Genomic DNA, 24,760 nt, shown 5'->3' with positions numbered 1-24,760 from the left:
ACGCTATTAATGATTAATTAGGTACGTGATAGCAAAAATTATGGTACCTATCAATATCATTCAGATAAAATTGTTTAAAGTCATCCGGCATCCATGACAAAATTATAAAAGTGCTTCCATTGTAACCACCGTCATCCATCACGCGCGCCGCGCGACTAAACGCACACTATCGCACTCACGCCCAAAAAGAGAAAAAGAAAATTTAAAAAGCAAACACTCCCATTCCAACGGCAAACCCCGCCCACCTAGGCCGCCCGTGGGTGAAAAGGACCAATCGGGCGACTGGTATAGCCGAACGGCGGTTGGAAATGCCGAGTAGAGCCGAGAGAGGCCGATCGAGCGCGCGAACAACAAAAAGTGTTGGGACTGGTTTAGTGTCGGGCCGCGTCCCAACGACGCCGCTCCCCGGTCGCTGCTCGGTGCGCAAGCGCATACTAACACACTGTTTTGTTATTCCAAATTCTAATTGCGAAAGGATCAAACAATACAGCTCAGTACTTGTGTGTGATGAATTTTTAATTGATGAAAATGAAACTGCAAACGGAATGGAGCGCATGATTTCAGTGTGTTTTCTATACTCAGTGATAACCAGTGATTGTGATCGACAAAGTGATTCGCATTTGATAAGGGAAATACAGGTATCTATATTATATAAGCAAAATGTAAATTAAGTACGGTTCCATGTAGACGATCTTATCGACCGATAAGAATCAATAACACTAGGGAAAAGGATGATATTGGCAATCTTCACTTTCATCTTAATACGGATCACTATCATATCATATCTCATTAAAATAAAACAATGCTTTGGTTGCTAATTTACTCGTTGCTAGTATTAGAAGAGAATAAGTTTCATAATTTTGATATAATTATATTTATTTACCTACAACAATGTACGTACTTATTGATAAATCTATAGGTTAGATTTGACCATGATAAAAATCAGGTTGATGGTATGATAGGTACTACCTAATAGTTACGACTCGCTTTATCAATTAGATGGATTATTAACGTAGTATTTCCATAGGTTTAAATATGTTATACACGGCTCAACCGTAGAATTAGATTTTATTTGTAAACTACAAGCAATAGCGTTTCGCTCCTGTGCGGCGCCCGACGGTAAGGAATATGAGGTGTAGAAGAAAAACGTTCTTCACTTGTTTATACCTATATAATATGCTTTTATTAAAATATTTATATTTATGTTTTTAGCAATCAAGGATCAATAGTTTAGTTACAACTAACGTGGGTACTTTATTTGTTTTGTTTGTCCTAATTAGAATATTAATATCAAACAAGAATTAATAGCTATTAGCATTACAATTAGGCAGTGATATCGGTACCTATAATAAATAAAATAAATACTTATTACTATACTTACATTATTTATTCATATTCCCAGTACAAGAACAGGAGGTTTACTACTTAGTAAAATGACCAATATCTAAATCATCTAAAAATAATAACAATCATAAACCAGGTATGTAAATACGACATACTTACCCATAACAAGGACATATGAAATTATGGTGTAATACACGAAATTATATATTTTATATAAATTAAATACGTATTAAGGCCGTGCATCGAAAAATAACAGGATCTTAGAAACGTGGCAGTGGCTAGCCCCGGAAACAAACAGTAGTGATTTTCGGATATATGTTTCTTGACTATATGATAAGTGATTTCGTAGTAGTCGAAACACGAATGCTTAAAATTTTCTCGATAGAAAATAAATCCAAACTTACGTGTTCATTTTTCGGTTTTAGCTTCGTGCAACTAGAAAACACATCCATATCCAGCACAATCCACCTTACAGCAAAGGTTTTCATCTCGTCTTAACTTTCAAAGAACTAAATATTAACTTATTATCCTTTACCGATGGATTTATTATCGATTTTTGATTTTATGAATTCAACAGCAAACGCCCATTTTACGCAGTTCGGTTTCTCTTTCCGTCATGCGTCAAAGTCATAAATGCATCCTTTATGCCAGTAATGTTAGATGGCCGTCGTGCCTCAAAGAGGTAAGACCTATGTCACTTCGCGCAGCGCTCCGAATTACGTAAAATTTTAATATCCAATAAACGTTGAGTCGTAACTCCATTGAGTAGTAACGGAATCGGAGGTAAACCTATGATGGTGCCTTCTTACAGGCCTATACGTTACGCATGTGTGCGTGTTTGCTTAGCTACGTCATGCTACGTCGAAATCTATACTCTTTGTCAGTTACAACGGGTTAGGAAATTTCGACAGATATGGAAATGTATCGGTAGCTGTTTGGTATTTAGCCATCAGAATCTAACCGTAACTTTTTGCTTTATTTTTGTTTGAAAATAAAATATCTATAAGAATATATTTTTTGCTTTTTTCTATTGTAATGATAAAAATTATTTAGTATTTTTCATGCTCAAATAATTTAAAATAATTGAATAAATATTAAAAACTAATTGATATTATTCGTTTTAATTATTATATTATTAAGTTTGAATAAAATATTTTATTTCAATAATACGAAAAGTTATTATATTTAAGTACCACTAAAAAAGGTCCCTACTTACAAAAACTCACTTGCACGGGCCGGGGTTCGAACCCGTGACCTCCGGTTTGAAAGTCGCACGCCACTACAATTTCACATAAGTAATTTACAATGACATGATACCGTGGAAAAAGTGAATATTACAATGTACTGTGTTACTATCATTTTATAGTTTATTTTGGCTTGACAAGGAGGAATGAGAAAAACGTGCAGAGCGAGAGGATTAAATCTCTCTGTCCCTTTCTTAAAGTAGCCAATCCTAATTATGACATCTGTTTTGATATTAATTCTTTGAACATAATTTGTCGATGTTCTTTTTTATATCATCGAGAAAGATTTTTATTAAAAAAAATTGTTGAATTTATATGTTTTATTTATGTTTTTTTGGCATAAATTTCATTACTTTTGACAAATTTTGATTGTGATGACAAACGATTTGATGTGATGTGTGAAACGAACCATGTGATCAACGATTTATCTAATAAAACTTCATTTAGTCGAAAAAAATAGTTGCCTACTACCGGGTGGAAAAAAATTATGGGCCCTGGAGGGAAAGTGCCTTAAACCTTAAGTTTGCTCATTTTACTTAAATGAAACATTATTGTTTTTTAAACAAACAACTGCATTCAAAGATTTTTGAAGTGAAAACTTCTTTAGCGGCGCTAGGCACTTTTTGAAGTGGGGAAAAAATGATAAACTCGAGACAGCGTAAGGCGATCATGTGACCGTAAGGTTTAGATGGCATTTAAATCAATAAAGAAAAACTCAATGACATTACATGAAAAAGGTTATAATCTTGTACGGGCTGAAATACGAGGATCTCACAGTATTATAACTTTATATCACTCAAATATAATTCAATAAAGCTACATCTTGATGAAATCGCTAATAAAAGTGAACTCTAGTACTGGTGAATAAAACTCAAAATATCATGACCAAATATATTTAGATGCGAGGTCTGCAAGGTAACTTTACAATTTCTATTCGAATTTTAAACAATTAACGCTATAAATTTGAATTTCGAATTTTAAACAAGCTCACTGACCAGCAATTTCGGAACCAAAAGTTTTCAATAGAAAGGAGGATGGGTCAATTATACATAGTACTGCAGACATTTTGGACTAGTCATTGAGTTTTCACTTCTGTCGGCACTCCCGGAATGCAACACGTTGTTTTTTTTTTAATTCGCTTAGTCGCGCCCGGGAATCGAACCTACTTTTTCCACACTGTATAAAAGAACACAAATGCTTTTCTTCTGGTAACTTAAATGTTCTATCTATCTTGGTGATATGTCAATGCAATCAAATAATCTGAAAAAATAATAATAACCCAAGTTATGAATTCCGTTCCTTCAGAAAAATGCGAAATGTACGTACAATTTTTAGGGATATCGTACTTTTCCCAGAGACAAATTTAGTTGGCTAAGACACATTTTCACTGATTTGGGGTCTGTACTAAAAATCTAACATAATATGATAAGGACTTAATCGTTTTAAGCTCAAGAGTGAGTTTTCCTAAAGCTTTTTCTAAAAATTATGTCTTTATTAACGTTAGGAGTGCACTGCAGCATGTCAAATGTATGCCAAAATGTCAAGGGAGAGAACAATAAATTAAGTTTAAATTCCACTTCCACTCATCAGCAAAGTGATATAAGTATATCAGCAGTTTAAAGTTATTTTATATTACAAAATTAGCGCATCAAAAAAATCAAAGTGCATAGAAAAAAAGTCTCCTGAGTCATAATAAAATTGATGTCTCTTGGGTCACCAGAAAAGTCACCAGGGAGAACGATGACCCAAATCAGATTTAAAAGAAAATGTAAATTTTGTGTACTACCTACGAACATTTTTCAAAAAACTATGTTTTTATAACATATTAGACCCAGGATAGATCTAATACCTCTTTTCGTACCTCGGATAAAATGGTCGGCGACTAAAAAAGTAACTGAAACGTTACGTTATTAGGTTCATGATGCTGCGTTGTACCCTTGCCTTCGTTGCGATATGTTTGGTAAGTCAGGAGACTTAAAAAATGACCCATGATTTTGGGACATATTAACAAATATTTTTTGAATATATATGAATTTTAGCGGACTTTAATAATTTACCAGTTAAATTAGATGTAAATACCTTTTTAGTTAATCGTTAATATGATATATTAGTAGCAGTAAAACACTTTATTGTACAAAAAGACACATAAAACATGAAAAAACACACATCCTTCGTATATGGTAGAATATATTTTTCACACTTATAAGTAAAAACCAAAACCGATACGCGATTGGGAGACGCTCTTTTTGTATGGGATAAAAAAAAATTCTCCTGGGTCACCAAGAAAAATCGACATATTAAAATAATTCAGTTCGTTTTTAAGTTCTAGTCACATTGACTTTTTGGTTATTTGAGATAAACATGATTTGAAAAACATGATTTTCTATTTTGTTGCGATCGACCCGGGTAATAAAAATACGGCGAATTTGAACTTTTGTTTGTTGTCGTTGTAAAATGTATTAAAAAATAATGTAGGCACCCCTGACAATTGAAATTCAAAATTATCCAGAAAAAGCGGCCAAGTGCGAGTCGGACTCGCCCATGAAGGGTTCCGTATTTAGGGGATTTATGACGTATTAAAAAAAACTACTTACTAGATCTTGTTCAAACCAATTTTCGGTGGAAGTTTGCATGGTAATGTACATCATATATTTTTTTTAGTTTTATCATTCTCTTATTTTAGAAGTTACAGGGGGGGGGGAACCCATTTTACCACTTTGGAAGTGTCTCTCGCGCAAACTATTCAGTTTAGAAAAAAAATGATATTAGAAACCTCAATATCATTTTTGAAGACCTATCCATAGATACCCCACACGTATGGGTTTGATGAAAAAAAAAAAATGTTTGAGTTTCAGTTGTTCTAAGTATGGGGAACCCCCAAAAAAAATTTTTTTTTTCTATTTTGGTGTGAAAATATAATGCGGTTCACAGAATACATCTACTTACCAAGTTTCAACAGTATAGTTCTTATAGTTTCGGAAAAAAGTGGCTGTGACATACGGACGGACAGACGGACAGACAGACAGACAGACATGACGAATCTATAAGGGTTCCGTTTTTGCCGTTTGGCTACGGAACCCGTAAAATGAGTGTTTCAAAAAGGCACCCTGTATTCCTTACATACCTAAATAATCTCTTATTCAATAAAACATATAATTACTAAACACTGTGATTTATTTCAAATAAATTCAAATCGATCGGATAAAAGATATTAATACCTACCTATACAATGAATACGAGTACAGTCAGCTGCAATAATGTGTTACACACCGAAGGCCGTTTTGCGGTAGATCGTGTTAGATCTTATTTGTAGAGCCATAAGAGCGTGTCACATATTTTTGCGGCCGTCGAAGAGTAACATATTATTGCAGGTGACTGTACCTATGAAAAATTCGAGGGTTCAAAAGCATTTATAATAATAACGACTATGGACGCCTGCAACCCCAGGGGTATTGTAACCCCATAACAATAAGGTTGAAATTTGCATTTAGTGACCGAAAAGTCAGGTGAGCGTAATCAAGTTTTCATCATATTTTATGAAAAATAATCTCTTTTCTGTTCTTGTGCTATTTTCTTATTATCAATAGGTACTCTTAACTTATATGCTATCTACGCTGCTGCTTCTATGCTGTTAACATCTTCCAAAACAACAATAAATATGCAGGTTTATGAATTAATTATTTTATTGTTTGCTATTATGAACAAGTAACAACTCCATCTGTTTCAATTTTTTCCGAATTTAAGTTTCTGGCCGACCGCAGCGACCGCGTATAATGGTAGTTAACTTCTGTAACGTTAGATGGTGCTAAAAGGTAAAACAAACTTCACGTGCGGCGCGAAGCGTTTCCATGTGTGCGTGTTAGCGGGGAGGGAAGAACTAGCGGGCGTGGTTTACGAAGCGCCAGACGCGGCTGCAGTAGGCCCTTAAAATAAAATACTATACTTACGGACTACCATGCATTTATGAATATTGCTAACTTTGATACAAATAAAGAAAAATAATGAAATTAATAAATTGTTTACTTGACTAATACGATAGGAAGGTCGTACCTAGATATCTAATTTGACTTGTAGGTAGTTTAGTTATATACGTAAGTACATTGCCATTGCAACGCCGGTTGGTAAGTAGGTAACTACTTACACTAATCAATCAATACTAATTCCTATAAATCTCTTTAAAAATAGTCACTATCCCAATTGCTAAAAAAGTTCGAGTAACACCCAGATAACAAGTTTATCTTAACTTACCTAAGCATATAGATAATATAGATATAATAAATCACGACCATCAGACAGATATCATCTATTTGCGTAGGTAAACAGATTAGGTATCTATGTTGAAATAACAAGTGTAACAAAATAATATCGGTAGGTAGCTACTTACCTTAATATGTGGAGTTATGATGATGATGATATGTGTTGGTATGATATGTGGTATTTTTAAAAGTAATTGTTCAGAAATCTAAACAATTAGGGTTCTATTTCAGTTAAATATGTCTTGAATATTAACGTGAATGCAGTAAATGTTAAGCAGGTAGGTAACTAAATAAAATTAAAAAAATAAACTTATTAGATTTATTATATCTAGATAATAATTTATGATAAATAAATAGAATGTTTTAACATTCATATATGTTCGACTTTATCTAGTAAGATAAGTAATATCAACTAATCAATCTAATGAAATCAGATAACTATTATGGAAAAAATGCCAAAAAAACTTTATCAGCACATTTATATCGTGTTTCAATCGATCGTCGAAGAATAGTTGATATATTTATTATGCATAATTATAATCATAGCTTTATAAGAAGCCACTTGTAATTAAAAATGCGGTGAAGAGGACTAATACCTAATCAAAACGATTGTTTTGTTAGGACTTCTTATACCAGCATACAATCTATCTGTAGGTAGTTAGGTAGGTAGGTTTCGGTGAAACAACTTTTTCTTGTCACTCGTTGCCATGGTTACGGTCGCCTGGGTCACTTTTAAAACTCTACTTTTATGGTATTTCAAATATACATTTTTATAGAACTTCTAAGCACTTTTCACAATAGGTCATCTACATAGCACATTAGTAGAATGTAGGTACTATAACATTTCTTCTAACAAACCATAATTAGGTAATTAATAATATTGTCTCCTGGCTGATGGGACAGAAAAAAAAACAACTATGTTACAAAGGCTGAGAGGCAAATGGCCGCCTACATCCTTTATTAACCAAATGCTTTTTCAGTTTGAACAATTCAAAATATTTGTATGCCAACAGCGACTCAGTTATAAATAAAGTAACGATATGTAAAAGCTATATCGGATGCCAATGTCAATGTCATCCCACACAGTTTTCCGAGAAGCCAGCGAGGCTCCGAGCTCGCATTGGTCGACGAACGTAGTTCCAAATTTGAATGCGGCGCAAGATGCGCAAACGCCGATCGATTAGATTCCGATAAGCTTGTGTGTTATATAATGTTTGAGACGTCCGCCGGATATTGCTATACAATTATTATGAATATCTGGCCTGGCCATGTACAAAAGTACACGTTTATTTACTAAACGTCAATGTGATTGAATAAATCACGGATATTGTGAGCGGCAAATTATAAAAAAAATCTATTGTAAAATATGCGGACACGTTTAAAAGGAAACTAAATGATTTAACGAGCTATACATATTTTGTTTTTAACATACAAAAATTAGATGTACCTTATCAGAATGTTTTATGCTAACCTCACTCAGTGTGTGACAGGCAAGATTGGTTTATGTCAACTAAATGGTAATATTTTGTCATTTTCCAGTTGACGTCTTTCATAATGATTGGCATTTTATACCAGGTTCACCAACAACATGTAGGTAGCTGATATGTAGGTACTGTATATCTAATATAATATAAAACTAGTGGCTCTGTGAGCTGTAGACCTCGCCAGCATAGCTTATTGGGACCGTGCACGATGATAGCGCCACACAGCGGTTTGATCAATCAACAATACATAGATTTTAATTTATTTAAAAAAAATACGAAGTTTAAGTGAAAAAAAAATGCAAAAAGTTAAGAACCCAGACTTTCTGTGTGCAAACAAAAAAAGCGATTGTTTGCAAAATGCGCCATGATAGTTCTTAGCTAAGCTGACGAAATTCGGCTACTCATTCTCGAGTACAAATTAAATATCTAAATACCGCCTAAATCAGCGATACAATTTTTCTGCATTTTTTGCCATTTACTATGTAATTATGTCTCAAAAAGAAAGTACTCTTATGATATCTATACGACTAAATGTTTAAGCACAAGGTATCACAACTCCTCCATTTTTGAAAATGTCCAAAAGCGGGATCGATAAAAAAAAAATATTTACTCATAGAATCTGGTCACAAAATTTCACAAGAATCGGTTGAGAATTGTGACCTGTAGAGGAGAACATCCGGACATACAAAAGCAAAATGCCCGAGTCAAAACGTAGGCCTTCGCTACGCTTCGGTCAATAACAGACGGACAAATTAAATTTGGCACATGAGGCTACAATAATTAAATAATTAACTTTAACATGAGTCTTAAATTTTAATACTTTACTTTAATTTACAATACGCACTCTGACACAATTACATTAATAGTTTGATCTATTTCACCTATATCTATCAATCTACCCATCTATCTTATTTAATTTAATGTAAAATCTACCAATGTAATTATGTTGGGCGTATAAACATTAATCGATGATACATTTTCTATGAATAAAACAAAAAGAAGCATAACTAATCAAGCGTTATAGGTTTAAAATTGATACTCTTACCGTTTTAATCCATTGATGATCGCTCCAAACAATTAATCAATATTCAAACAATTTGCTAAACACCAATCAACATCGTATTAAACGTATTTCATTATAGAAATAAATCAAAGTCCGTATAAATTATTCAAGCCGTTTAAGGCAGCCATCAGCCCTATCGGTTCATGTCGTTTTTAACTTAAAATTGTCTTTTATCATATGTTAGCAGTTTTAAATCCTTAAATAGTATATTTAAAAGTTTTCATATTCATTTCTAATTGCATTGCTATATGTATTAAAATGCCTTTTACAAGTGACAGTAGACATACCTAATATTTAGACATGACTACTTTTTAACCGACTTCCAAATCTAAAAGGAGGAGGTTATCAATTCGGTTGTATGTTTTTTTTTTATATTAGAAGATGTGGTGTGTGCTAAATTCATTTCTGAATCAAAATCCTAACTAAAGATTCAATATTTCAAAAGTTTTAATTGTCGAGAACGTTGGTAGGCAGTAAGGCTCTCGGTGTGACCCCAGTATCCGGGTCCTGCTAATCCAACTTCCAAATGTGGTTTTAAGAAGGCTTACCCGCTCTTTGTCTCTAGAGAGAGCTATTATTATGACAACTTGAAACGCTTATCGAATGATACTTTTACGTTATCCTGTTTGACATCTATAAGGTCAGAGAATGACTTGTAATTATGATAGAAAGTAAAAAAATAAAAAAAAGTAGGTAGCGGTAGAAATGTTTAATAGTAATGGTACCTAGGTACCTATGCTTATTAGGTACCTAAATTTATCAAAATAAAAATGCTAAAACCACAAAAACTACCTGTAAAATATATTCTAATAAAAATCAGTCCTTGCTGAAAAAAAAATGATTTTATTGCTTTGCAAATTGTAGTACCTTTATACCTTGCCTTATCCCTATCTTTATTTTGAAAATAATTTTATTAATAATGAACATATACCTATATCTATTTATCTTAAGTTCCTGTAATTAAAATAGATAGGTAGTTAGCTTCTTGTAACAAATTAAAAAAAAATACACCTCTAACTTTTTTAACTAATTTTTCTACTCCAGCACTTAAATGTGTCAATTAAATGACTGACAGTGATATCTAAAGCAATGTCATTTGAATGCTTTGTCTATAGGCTCATAAGATGACTGCTAGCAGTCATCTTATGAGTATAATACAACTGCTTTATTTTTTTTAAAGATACAAGTTCCGATCATCTTGATTGAAAGAGGTATGTTTTCATTTACAATAATAACTCCTTTTTTTTTAAATAATAACTCAATTTTTTTTAAATAATAACTCTTTTTTTAATAATAACTCTTTTTTTTAATAATAACTTTTTTTTTTATTTTTTTTTTATTTTTTATTATTTTTTTTTTTTTGCTGCAGCTGTCATAGAAAAAGTAATGTATGCAACAGCTCATAATTGGTTCTTAAAATTCTCGGGTCTTTTTTTACAAAACTCGACTACGTCTCGTTTTGTAACTTCGACCCTTGAATTTTAAGAACCCTTATTATATCACTGTTGCATAAACTACTATTATATGTAGGTACCTACCCAAAATTCAATTTTAAGGTTGTAAGTTGTAACACTTTCACGGTATATTTTTATTTTAACATTGATGCTAAGTTTACTCTGTAAAATATTTTTTCTACTTCCGTACTTTTATTTGTCATTTAAAGGGTCGTGCACACACCTTTAAACCCCTATCTTATAGTTGTCAAGACAAGTCTTTAGTCTATTCCCCAAAAAAGTATTTGTGCATGTGCATACACGCAGTATCTTTTTGGCACTTTTACGATACTTCGTGTAATCACCGCTTAAAAAATATTGTATGAAATACATTGTTGCCCAGTGAAAGCATATAACTGGAAACAGCTTTTGGGAACATTACCGTTCAAATTATCGGGCCAAATTAGCACACATACACAATTACGCCTACATTTAAATAAGACGATACGTTTACAGAGCCTGTCTCTATTACACTAACGTACACAGCTAAGTGTAGATGAAATGCATATAATGTCAATAACTACCAATCAGCGACATTAATCCGCTAGTAACCTTCTTGCTGTACGTACTGGCCGTTGAGAGTTCGCGGTTCATATTTGATTAGAATATGACTTGGACAGGGATAGGTTTATGCCATACATTGAAGAACCAGTCAAATAATTCACGTATAATAATTTAATGCAGATTAAAAGATAGCTAGTTAAAATGTTGTTATGAAAGTAAATGACAGACTAACTCAACATAATTAAATATTCATTGTTGTATAAATGTATTCTGCTATAATAAGTATTTTGTATATTTTATTATCAATCTGTATGGCAGTGCGAAGTCACGTTCAGAGCCCGTACCAGTCACTGACAGTGTCAAAACTGACATTTACGCTATCGAGAACGTAATTTACGTTCTATACATCTCGTTTGCACTAACATGCGAGTACGAGCGAGATGAATAGAAAGTAAATTACGTTTTCGACGGCGTTTATGTCAGTGCCAAACTGATGGTAGCCGTACTGGTATAGTCTGTCCGTTTTTCTAAGATCAAGTACGCCATAGTAAATGTATGGCGAACTTGATCTTAGAAATCGGACAGGCTATACAGCCTGCAAAATTGACATGGGTACACGAATCGCGTCAAAAATATTTGAACAGGCGGAGTCACAATAAATCCCCACGTTCAGTTCCAATGGAAATATTTTATATGTATATAGCCGGTCAAGCAAGTTTGTCAGTAGAAAAAGGCGCATAATTACAATTTTGTATGGGACCATAACCGTTCGCGCGCTTACATTTTCTAAATTTGCCGCTCTTTTCTACTGACGGAAATGGCTTCATGTCTCTCTAATTGGACAGCTTTTTTCCATAGTTCTCTGCGAATAGCATCTTGTGAAAGTAATGTAAAATGACAATACCAAATTTGATTATTAATTTGAAATAACTAGGTAGTTTTTTTATGAAATAAAAAAGGAAAATACAAATCTGTAAGAAGGAATTTATTACTACATTTATAATTACAGTGGAATTCGTTTATTATGACTCCGCTTATAGTGACCAACCGCTTACTATGACGCAATTACTGTGCGAAGTTTGGTTTTCATATGAAATTATTTATGACAAAGTCGGATAATATGACTTCGCTTATAGTGATAAACCGCTTACTATGACCTAGAAATACTATTTTTATGGAATTATGTCCGGTTATACTGACAAATTCGCTGGTTTTCGTGGCCAGCCCCACATCTTTCCCTGCGAGGACGTCTGTGGCGTTTAAATTGTTTTAGTTTTTACTCTCGGTGAAAGTTGATAATTGGTATAAGGTTAATAAAACTCATCTCTCACAAAATAGTTTGAGATTAATTTGGAAAAAATAAAATAAAAAGTTTATCAACTATGCTTTATATGACATCCGCTTAGTATGACATGTTTGTCACTTCCCTTCAATGTCATTATAAGCGGATTCTACTGTATATAGAAAATACCTAAACCAAGCATAAGTTAATAAAATAGTCTACTTCATTTGGCATAAAACCATCCCTATTATCCTCGCAATTTAAAAAGTCGTATGTTGTTATGAAAGTCGTATGCAGTTGTTACGTTTTAGCTTAGCACGGTAGTATTGAAAAAATTTCCTCATATTTATTCCAAATTTTACTGAAGTTATCTGTTTACTACAAGTGAAAAGTGATTCCACTGTCCTTGATATGAACTAAAACAACTTCTGCACCACTTCACGACATATGAAGACATTTTTAATTACAAAAAAACGTAGTTTTTATAAACCAATTTAGCCATCCGTCACTGACTGTCATCTCGGCCGAACTAAATTTGCCAATCGAACAGTCTGTAAGCACCGCCTATAGAATCAAGTATTTTATTCTATATACAATCGAATAGTTTACGTTAGGTCATAATTGAGCGGACAGAATACTTCCATGGTTTATATGCGTTCACTGTTGTTGCCAACCTAATTTTAATTGTCATCTCTGACAGATGAGTGTACCATAAACATGTTTTTTTATTTCATTCATTCTTTTCCCGCCCGTACCCTCCATTCTTTGCTACTTCTTGAATGAAAAATATTTATTAAATTTACAATTTTATTTCAAAGTAAGTTCTTGGTCGTAGAAAAAGTATTGTATGCAACGTTGTTTAACTGAGTCAAAAAATACTCGTGGCGTCTTTATTAACAATTTTCGGCTTCGCCTCAAATTGTTATTCACGCCACTCGCCTTTTTTGACCTCTCTTAAACAACGGTTGCATAAAATACTATTATACTATTTAGCGCCACATGCACCATCCCACTTGTATACTTTTAAATTCTATAAATGTCTAATAAGAGAAGATGTCCTAAAATAGTTACAAATCGTATAACCGAGGCGTTATAAAGCCACGCCACGTGTGCCGCTATCAGCTTATTAAGATTAGGGATGCTCCAATTAAGATAATTGAATCTTACGGACCTCCCGTCGGATGGACAAAAAACAAGAGGAAAAAATATAGGTACTTTGGTATGTTTATTTATAGAGGACACACAAGGGAACATACCTATAGAGGTAACTAAGTAGGTACTAAGCTAGAAAGAAAATAGGTGTATGTACATATTTTTTTTAAATATTTCTGTCTTTAACTGAAATGGCACAGAATAAAATTAGTAGGTCATAAATGTCAGAATTTATTTAGGTACTAAATACAGGATTACAGGTGGTTATTAATTTACACGCATTTGGAAAGTTTTTTCATAGACTCGATTTGTATAAGTAGGTAGGTAATATTATATTTTTAAACATGTTTTACCATAATAACTATAATGGGCATTAATGAAAATTGCTGTAGGTAGGTAAATAATTAGTATAAATACTTACATAAATTGAAACCATTTTTGATGTGATAGTAGGTATGTACTTAGTAATTTATATTTTATAGTAAAATACTAAGTTTACTGTTTTTCTTTACAAAACCTAACAATATTAAATTGATATAAAAATCAAATAAGCGTGTTTAAAAAAGCTACGGCTAAATTTTCTTTTGAAATACATTTTGACGCGCATGAAAACCTAGACTATTAGACGTGGCATTATCTGCCACTTGTGAAAATTGCGACGAGAAAATAATCGTATTCATAAAATAATAAACAATTTACGGCAGTGGGTGTAAAATCACAATGTTTATCATTGGTATCGAGATAAAGGCGATCAAGATGATTTATGTAGCTAGATGGGCTACTGCTTAGGCTTGATCACTCGATTGTGATCACATCCGATAGTGGTACGATCGCCCGCGCATCGATCACACGGTACGCTATCGTGCCGTCGAGAGGCCTGAGCAAATAAAGCAATGCTATAATAGGACATTATGTGGTCGTGCGCCTTTAATAGTTTTAGATCACACTTGGAATACCATTCCTTGTGCATTAAGATAATTTTGGGTTTTGGTTTTTTGTTCTCAATGTTTTCTTATGTTTACTTATTAATAATATTATAGATTGTAGGTCCAAAAACACCCTAAAATAATTACAGATTATATATGAATAATCATATTGCAATAATATAATCATATATAGAACATAAGTTCTGCCATCCCTTTATAATTGCAATACCTATTCAGACGTCATAGACAATGAATAATTTCGTCTTAAGGTCAAAACGTCAATGACCATAAACATTTATAGCTGGTCAACCAAATCTTGACAGTAGAAAAAGGCGCGAAATTCAAATTTTCTATGGGACGGTATCCCTTCGCGCCTACATTTTTCAAATTTGCTGCCTTTTTCTACTGTCAAGATCTGGTTGACCAAGTATAATTTTAAATTTAACGACGCATTATCAAGCACTGCAGGTATTTTCCTTTTGATTCCAAGATTTATGACACTTATCGTAGATATTGTGGAGATATCACTACCAAAAATGTAATTTGCGATAAAATTGTGATTTCTTTATTACTTATCACCATATCCATTCCCAGTCGATCGTCAGATAATATTTAAGTAGGTTGTGATTTGTCGATCTGATTTTATTTGGGGCAATATTTATATCCTCGGCAGTGGTTAGATCTGTCGGATAGTAACATATTACTTATCTGATCTAATATTGGTAAGTGTTTATTGTCTTTATCGGTATTTAACCCACGCAGCCTATGCACTATGATGCGTAATATATTTATATTGGTATACATTTATGTTTATTTTAATACCCAATTAAATTTAGAAAAAAGTATTGTTCCACGTGTCTTCACTCCCGCGCGTAAACATTTTTAACCTTTTTCAATGGCTAGGATTCAAATTTCATTATATTAAACTAAACATTACTTACTTTTTTACGGGAATAAGAGAAACAAAAACTTACTAAGAAATATCATAAAATTTATTCACATATGGTATTACAATAACCGTACAAATACCTACTAAACTAAATTAATAACTAGCTTCAATCTAAAATAGGCCCTTCAGGCATTGTACCAAGGATGCTGGCGGCAACTAAGAAATAAATCTAACCCATTCTTAAAACGAAATCTACCAGGGTACTTATTATTATTATTATGCAAAATAATGCTTTTGGTCTCGTAGAAATTGTGTTTTGAAACGTGAATTTGACCTAAGAATCATATATACGTTAAAAAAACTTATCTAATTTTGTTAATCAAAAGAAAAATGTGTCAATACGGGCCATCCACTAAACGCAAGTAGCCAATGTATGTACTCGCAATAAACACTAATCAATGTGTAAACAGGCCCCTGAAACGTGAAGGCCAGCCACACTTACCCTGCAGCCACGCTTCACCTACCCGTATTGAGCTTAACTCAAAAATTAAGTGAATTCGTAAATAGTTTTAACTGAAACATTTTGTCTTTAACAAGCATCATACTTGCATGACGTGAGACTTGCGTCAAACGTACGAACTGACGCAAGTATTGGGAGCGCTCAAATGTTATCTGCTATAGGTACACTTGATCTCAAGTCGTGTGAACTTATTGTTAACCGACTTCATTATAAATAAACGGATTTTTGTCACAATTTGACTTTCCATCGTGGGATATAAATAGATTACAGTTCAAAATGATTAGTTTACAGTCCAATTAGAAGTGGCTGCCATATGTCCACTTAGAGTAGGTTTTATACCTGAGAAAATTTGCCATTAGTTCATAGGTTTTTGTGTTTTATGTATAGGTACATATTAAACAAGTCATAATTAGCTATACCTACTCATCTATAAAACAGTTAACAACGATTTAAAAAACAAGAAAATTATTTTAATATAGTTGATGTGTTGTAATGTAAGTTAGATGTGTATATTGTATTGTAATTAAAAATTAATGTTAACTATTACTGTGCCCATACTTACATACATAGGTGATTATAAGATTTATAACTTTTATAAGAAATGGTTACCTAAATATTATATGTGAATGTTATCAATAATTTTAAGGATAACAAGTAGGTACCTAATATATTAACATTTTCTACGCCGTTAGAGGCAGATTAATATGATATGACGCACTTACAATAAACAGATTATGATTGTTTGGCAATGTTGCAACTCACTATTTCCGTGAGTAAAAATTTAAAAATAACTTTCGCTATAATAATAAATAAATAAACCTGAATAACTGGCGGCAATTAGTATATTTTAGAACATAATTTAGCACTTAGGATCTTAGTCCGCGGCGCCGGTGGTGAAAAACGGCGGCGTTTGATTTCCGAACCTTATCGAATCAATGACTTCTTTATCTCAAGTATTGTTGCACCTCTTCGAAACATCTAAAATTACATATATACAAATGTGTCTCACTTGTATTTTTGGAAATGCCATATACTTAAGTATGATAATAAATATCTACCTACCTAGACAATAATTAAATATGAATACCGTATGTTAAACTTGTATCGAGAGCAGCAATACGATCCGGGCATGGTGCTTCAAAAAGCAGAAACTCAAGTTTCCTTTAAAAAAAAATTACTTAATGAATTTTAATTGAAAGGTATCTATATTAAGAATATAACATAAACGACCCTTTATCTCGTCCGTATTTTTGGTTGATTGCACCGTAGTGTAGTGACAGTAGTAAACGGCCCAAAGAGCACAAAATAGGCAAATATGTATTACCAAACATTTTTATATTATAAATGGGCTTACTCATGGCCACAGACTAGCCGAGGCGAAGACGTGGCCTACGATGGAGCGAGCCTGCCGAGAAGGTGCCTGTTCACACACACACACACACACACACACACACACACACACACACACACACACACACATCACATCACATTTTCTTTATTAAATATGTTTTCGAATATCGTCTCTAATTTTACAGCGTTTTTGTATTCAGAATGCAATAGTAATTAGAATAAATTATATTGCAGGCGAATTCTCGCAACATGTTCACTGTTGTGTTTACAAAAAAATCTAATAAATCACTTACGTTACACTTTCAGACTTTTTCAATGGTAGATTTTGAACACTTGAAATAAATAAGAGTCCGTTGTCATACTATTTGAAAACTAAAAACGCTAATAATTAGGAAACGCCTTTTTTATGTAAGTAGTCAAATTGTTATTGCAATTTAGTCTTGGCAGATTATTTGGAAATTAATTAACACAATTAAAAATTAGCTCATTTATTCATTCAGAGTTGAATTTTTTTTTCTATTAGATGTAGATAAGTACTTACCTACACGAACTACGGGAATTCTTTACTCTTGATGTAAAAATATAAGTATTGTACTAAGACATTACCTTGTAATATAATACTGTTATAATATGCGTGTCATTGCGTGTATCACAGACCGTAAAACGGGGTGACTTTAGGAAATTTTGGGGATACTTTGATAGTTTTAAAACTGCCACTAAATTATCATTATTCATTATTTTCTCGAACTGTTCGTGTAACAAGTCAGATTATTATACATACTTGTTTACCTACTACTAAAAAATCCGAATTAAAATATGTAACGGCTGAAAAACTGAAATATCGAAGTCGCCCCTGCAATTGAAAGTCACCCCGGTTTACCTAACAAAATTGAAATAAGATCTTATTAAAGAAATCCGCAAGCGTCAGAACTTTATTGGCAAGGTGCGAAGTCGGTGGAGGGGGAAGTGGCGCTGATCGTCACAAACACAGGTAATCTTATGGAATGTCCGCCATTAGTACTAGCGGCAGCCGCTTGAACTAATTTTACTCCATAAGATTTAACGTAGAAAGTCCGCCAAAATGAGGGCAGCACCAGTCGTGCACCTAGCGAATAGCTATCATAAGAACTAAAGTCTATTTTTTAGGGTTCCGTACCCAAAGGGTAAAAACGGGACCCTATTACTAAGACTCCGCTGTCCGTCCGTCCGTCCGTCCGTCCATCCGTCCGTCCGTCCGTCCGTCCGTCCGTCCGTCCGTCCGTCCGTCCGTCCGTCCGTCTGTCACCAGGCTGTATCTCACGAACCGTGATAGCTAGACAGTTGAAACTTTTACAGGTGATGTATTTCTGATGCCGCTATAACAACAAATACTAAAAACAGAATAAAATAAAGATTTAAGTGGGGCTCCCATACAACAAACGTGATTTTTGACCGAAGTTAAGCAACGTCGGGCGGGGTCAGTACTTGGATGGGTAACCGTTTTTTTGCTTGCTTTTTTTTGCTCGTTTTGCTCTATTTTTTGTTGATGGTGCGGAACCCTCCGTGCGCGAGTCCGACTCGCACTTGGCCGGTTTTTTTTAAACGGTAGACTAAAATGACATTTCATAGTATGAAATGACACATGATGTTCATACTATGAAATGTCATTTTAGTCTGCGGAATAAAAAAATAGAATTTAAAATGTAAAATGTATAGCGTTTAATGAGTTTATAAATAAGAATAAGTGTTGATACACCACGTTTATTAAAAATTCAGCTATTTGCGAGAGCGTGTACCTTGATTCATTTCTAGCATTAAAATATTTAAAAATAACACCGGTTCCTATTTATTTTAAATGTCCGTGTTGCTGTTTAATTATATGAATAATTCTCATCAGCTGTTGCAATTAACTCCTTTCAGTTAATTTTCTTAGTCATGCAACAAGGTTTTGTTGTAAGTAGGTATGAATTATAAAGATTCTTAAAAACTTCGCCTTCTTCTTCAACAGTGCAGTTAAATGTTAATCTCTTACAAATGAATGTTTAAAAATCGATACTAGCCCGGGTACGGGCTCACTGATATCTTTAGGAATTTAGTGGCAATAAAAATCACAGCTCGGTTGGCTAACACCGTTTAATGCGCGTTTATCGCTTATCGCCGCGATATCGCCTTGTTCGCATAATCAGTTAATCAAAGTGCAAGCGACCCGATAGCGCTGACGACTTTCGATAACGCACCTGTATTATCTTAATTGATTGTCTCTTTTTGACAAAACACTGGCCCGTGAATATTATTGAGTTCTCTTTGAAGTTGCGCAAGGACAAGCAAAACAGTTACATAAACGTGTGATACCTAACTCAGTTTATCTTTGGTTTCAGATAGGGGGCATGGACTGGCCGAGTACGTGAATTTGCCCGCGATGTTAGCACTGAGTTCGGTTACGCGTCTGTAATCGAGTCACATTAGACTGACTGTTGAAATGCGGATAGGGGAGCGGACTTATAGTGCGTGTGTGTAAAAGCGATGCATGGTTTGTGAGGTCGGAGCAGCGGTCATGGACATGAGCGGAGAGGGTGGCGGAGCGGGCGCGGGAGCGGGCACGCTGCAGCAGCGCTGGTATGACAGCCGCGTGAACGGCAGCCCGGCCGCCGGCGACGTCAACTCGGACGCGAACGGGGACGGGTTCTTCCACTCCCCGCTGGAGGGCGGCCATCACAGCCGCGCCCGCTACTACCATCAGCAGATGCACCCCTCCTACTCGGCCGCGGTCAGCTCGCATGGTAAGTATTATACCTACTCACTTTGTAGAAAGTAGTTGATGGCAACATTGAAAAAAAAAAACCTTCGTTTTTCGTATAGTTCTAGAACGATTTTGAATGTCGTAGGCTATTCAAGAAGTCCAAAATTTAGGCCAACTTGAAAATTATTTATTTTGGCATTTGTTTAAGTATCTTACGAGAACCTGTTTAGTTGCTATGTCATTTTAGCGAAATTCCGATTCGCGAGGAATCTCAGCGCGGCAGCGGAGACGAGCAGGTCCTACCGCCGGTAGGCAGCATTGGGCCTTATCGTACATCAGACTATATCTCTTCAAAACTCCTCAATTAATTCAACGGCCCGGACAACTCAAACTCGCCATTCTGTAGGTGACAAGTTAGGTAAACACGATTTAAAATGGACCCACGTCCCTTAAAAAAATGAGATGCGTTTTGTTTTTTCTTTTGAGGCTTAATTTTATGGAGGCTATAAAGTTTTTCGTGGAGACAGGTGGCTCTTCTTTATAGTTTAACGACTCGGTCGGGCACGGAGGAAAGTTCATCTATAGCGGGGTGCTTAGAGGCCAGATTGGCGTGCCCGCGCGAGGGGGCGATTAGAATTTATTTAGCAGTGCGTCGGTAGTGATGTGACAGTCAAGAAACTGTGTCATTTCTCGGAATCGGAACAGGGAATTGATTTGGTCGCGTTCCCGGCAGTAACGTGTGTTGGTTTATGCGGGCGGGGTTTGTCGTTATCGTGTCGTGTCGAGTGTCGGGCTTCTTGTCGCCCTGATTACATCTGGATTTGGTGAATTCATTTGTGAAGCCCACGACCGGTCACTCCATTACACGTTATTACTCAAGACATCGATTTCCATGAACAGATTAGGTCAACTTTGTTATTTAATTAAACTTTTCCATCTGCGCCATGAAAATGTCTGAGTAGTTTTAAGATCCTGGATTATGTAATTGAAAAGTGTCCTTTAAGTTTCTTTGTTGATGGCCTCCTCAAGGAGTGATAAAAAGTATTTTTTAGTGTAGTGAGGTTCACATAAAGTTGTTACGATGACAACTGGGATCGTTTACACTGCGGACAGTTTACGACCGCGCTGTATCTTCGCCTGACCACCGTCTTTATACCTACTCGTAGGTATCGGCTTTGTTTATATTATTTTTATATCTAATTTACCGCAATGTTATGTATGATCGTAGAACATGGTCTCTGGGAAGAAGTAACTACTGATTAGATGTGGTCTCAACTGTCGCGCCAGATTCGCTTATGGATAATATTAAAATGACTAAGCATATATTATTGAAATATACAATTTCAATCGAACCTGCTTATAAATTTTGATGAGATTGGTTGAGAAGTAAGTACGTCTTGTAGGTATGTCGAGGATACGAAAACAATTTTGGCTTGATAGGTGCCTAATATAAAAGTAAATTTTGAGTTTTTTGTGGGATAAAGGCCAAGTACAACTTCGTTTAGTTTTACATACTTACATAATTGTAATAGCTTTCATTTTGAATAAGTTTTATGTTTTCTATGGAAATAGGTTAGTGCTGACTTCTTAAAACAATTTTCATTTTTGAACCCTTGGTAGTGTTTATTATGGAATGACCCTTTTACATGTTTTGTTACCGTTTTTGGACACCTACGTAAGAAAAGTAGTCGCGATGATAATTGCACATGCCTTATTCGCCTTAATGATCTTTTTTGCCGAGAATATTATGCTGCAATTATACACACTCTTTGGAATGTTGTTGGCGTGAAATATACTAATAGGTAGGTACCTAATTAATGAGGTTTTTGAAAGGGATAGAAATGCACCAAGTGAATACTCGTCGTTTATAATTATTTCAGTCACTTTTTTTCATTTTTTGTAGACACCTACTTACACATGACATTGATTCAGTTATACGTTTATGTAATATTCAAGTGTGTTGTCATTTGGCTTTTCTAATCCTGAAAGTTTAGAATATTGGTGATAAAAATGACAACTCGTACAGCATAAATAAAGTTCACTGTTTAATAACGGATGTTGAACTGCAGATAATCAAAATCAAACCATCCATCGGCGAAAAAAAAACATCGTGAGGAAACCGGCCTAATTCCAATAAGGCGTATGTTCCCCTCTGGGTTGGAAGGTCAGATGGCAGTCTCTTTCGTAAAAACTAGTGTCTACGCCAATTCTTGGGATTCGTTGCCAAGCGGAACCCAGATTCCCGTGAGCCGTGGCAAAAAGCCGGGACAACGCGAGGAAGATACCTATGATGATGGTCAAGAACCATGCCATTGTTCTTTGACGTATCTTTAACGTGTCCTCTTTTGAATCGCATGGTTTGTTAACTTTGTCCATCCATTGCGCCATGCCGGCCGGCGAGTATATTCATCGACCGCCAGGTTTCATCAAGCATCCCAAAAGCCGAGTTTACCCGTTGAAGCGACCCCTCCTGTATTTTATTTTTTAATCGTTTACAAAGTTGTGATGGGAACGCTGGCTGGGTAACTCGATACAAGGTCCTCCATTTGACACGTTCGCTTGATTTATAATGTACTCACTCGATTGATCATTTGGAGAATATTTGTTTTTTTCAGTTTACAATTCACTTTAATGGTTATTTTTATTTTAGACACGTGACACCTTGGGCTTGTAGAAAATGTTGAAGTTCAAAACATTTTGATATAACACACAAATAGGTGCCTACCTACTTAAAGACGTTAATGATATTCATAAAATACAGATTGAATATGAACAAACCGAAACTATTTTTTAACCGGCTTCATTTCCAACTGCTAGAAAATATTTTACGCTTCACCATCTAGGAAAGGCTAGCTAATTGAAGCACTCTTTACGAAACCAAGGATCAAATAATTTTTTTATGGTTCTCATAATTCTGGGAAGAAAATGACCGTGATGAATCCTTTTGATACTTTTGTTTGGCAAATGTGTTTCAAAATTTTGTCTGTAAATAAACAATAGGTATCTAACATTGTTGTTTTTTGGTTTAAAAAACATAGGTAGGTACTTATTATTTAGCATTTTTTTTTTCTATCTATAAATAGGTAAACCTACCTACCTATATATTTTTTACATGTGATAATGAACTGACTCAAATTGAGCATCCTTAATTCACTTCAACATCCTCCAAACTAAAAGAGCGAAAACAAGTGAGCACCACATTCTTTTTGCCTACAAGTTTAGGCGACTAGCTAGACAGCAAATGAGATTTTTCCAATTACCCCGTACGAACAAGACGGACTGTCTGTTTCATCAGCCCTTCACTATCTGTGGCCGCACACTGGATCGAGTTGCACTTTTATTGTAAACGTTCACTTGTGCTGGAAATTGGGAGCTGTGCTATCTAGTTCCAATTCACGTTCGTTCAATCAATGCTGTCAACTGTTTTTATATGTATATTGTGCTTTACAACATAGTTCTGCTGCAAGTCCCAACATGCGATCGAGGTTATAAATAGGTATGTAAATGTAGAGCTTTGTAACTAATAGGTAAATATTTTGAACGGTTAAAATTTATACTTATTTGCACGATCGTGAGCAAAATTGCATAGTAGGTAATAGGCATTCGCTTTATTATCGACTATTTGATGAATAATAAAACTTAATATAAAATCCTGCTTTTATAAATAAAATAGACTTTCTTTCCGGATACGAGTATTGATCAACTTCTTTGATCCTTACAGTTAAATTAAAATAACATTTCACTAGTTACAATGACTAAGAACAACCTAATCTCCCATTAAAAAGAAATACTTAAAGAAGACCTCATTTGAATAGTTTCTAATTCTATGCAAACACGCCTAAATAGGGCACTAACAATGCTGCATTACATAGGACTATCGTGGGATCCATGGATCCTAGCTCCTTTGTGGTTTGGCAACGTGCGTGTCACACGTACACGGTGCGTGCATGTGAGCCCCGCGCGTGTGTGCCGCGCACACGGACCCGCAGATTGGTGCAATTAGCCAGGAGGCGGGGCCTGCGTACGCGGCGACATCTCCTCCCCGGCTGTGTGCGTCGGACGCTAAATTATTTAAATTAATCGATTATTTAGTCTTATTGCGATCCGATGGGCACAATTGGTCGTGTGTTATAATGATGTTAGGTACGTCTGGAATCGAAATTCCGACTTAACAAGGGACTTTATTGCAAAAAAAATGGCAAATGTTTTGGTGATGGTGACCATTGAAATCCGATAAGAGAAAATTACTTAATATTCCAGACCATATAGTATCGTAAAATGGGGTGAGTAGGGTTCGCGGGGAGAGTTGGGTTATGAATGGGGAGAGAAGGGATGAAAGGAGGGTGAGATGGAATTTTAAGGCTACTGCTACAAAAATAATGTACTATTACAATTTAAAATAGCTATAGTAATACTCATAATAAAAAAAAATCGATCCAACTATCTTCAAAAATCACTTTTGTATGAAATTCCATCTCACCCCAATTACGAGAGACTACGGGGTGAGGTGGGATTTCCTCTTTATCGTCAAAGT

At 34.7% G+C, this 24,760-nt stretch overlaps 1 protein-coding gene across 2 annotated transcripts in view; it reads left to right on the top strand.

Moving 5' to 3' along the window:
• The first annotated feature begins 358 nt into the window (after positions 1–358).
• LOC134650210 (GATA-binding factor C-like) overlaps positions 359–24,760 on the top strand; it is a 103,567-nt gene continuing 79,165 nt past the window's right edge. The window contains exons 1-2 of one of the 2 annotated variants that reach the window (XM_063505151.1): positions 359–638; positions 19,865–20,266. In XM_063505151.1, coding sequence (XP_063361221.1) covers positions 20,014–20,266 — 253 coding nt within the window. In that variant the 5' untranslated portion in view covers positions 359–638; positions 19,865–20,013. The remainder of the gene's footprint in view (positions 639–19,864; positions 20,267–24,760) is intronic. The other variant, XM_063505153.1, reaches the window with a different exon arrangement.

The sequence above is a fragment of the Cydia amplana genome, chromosome 8, assembly GCF_948474715.1.
Source record: "Cydia amplana chromosome 8, ilCydAmpl1.1, whole genome shotgun sequence".
Lineage (NCBI taxonomy): Eukaryota > Metazoa > Arthropoda > Insecta > Lepidoptera > Tortricidae > Cydia > Cydia amplana.
Note: the sequence above shows the minus strand (reverse complement) of the source record. Positions and strands in the feature narration are given on the sequence as shown.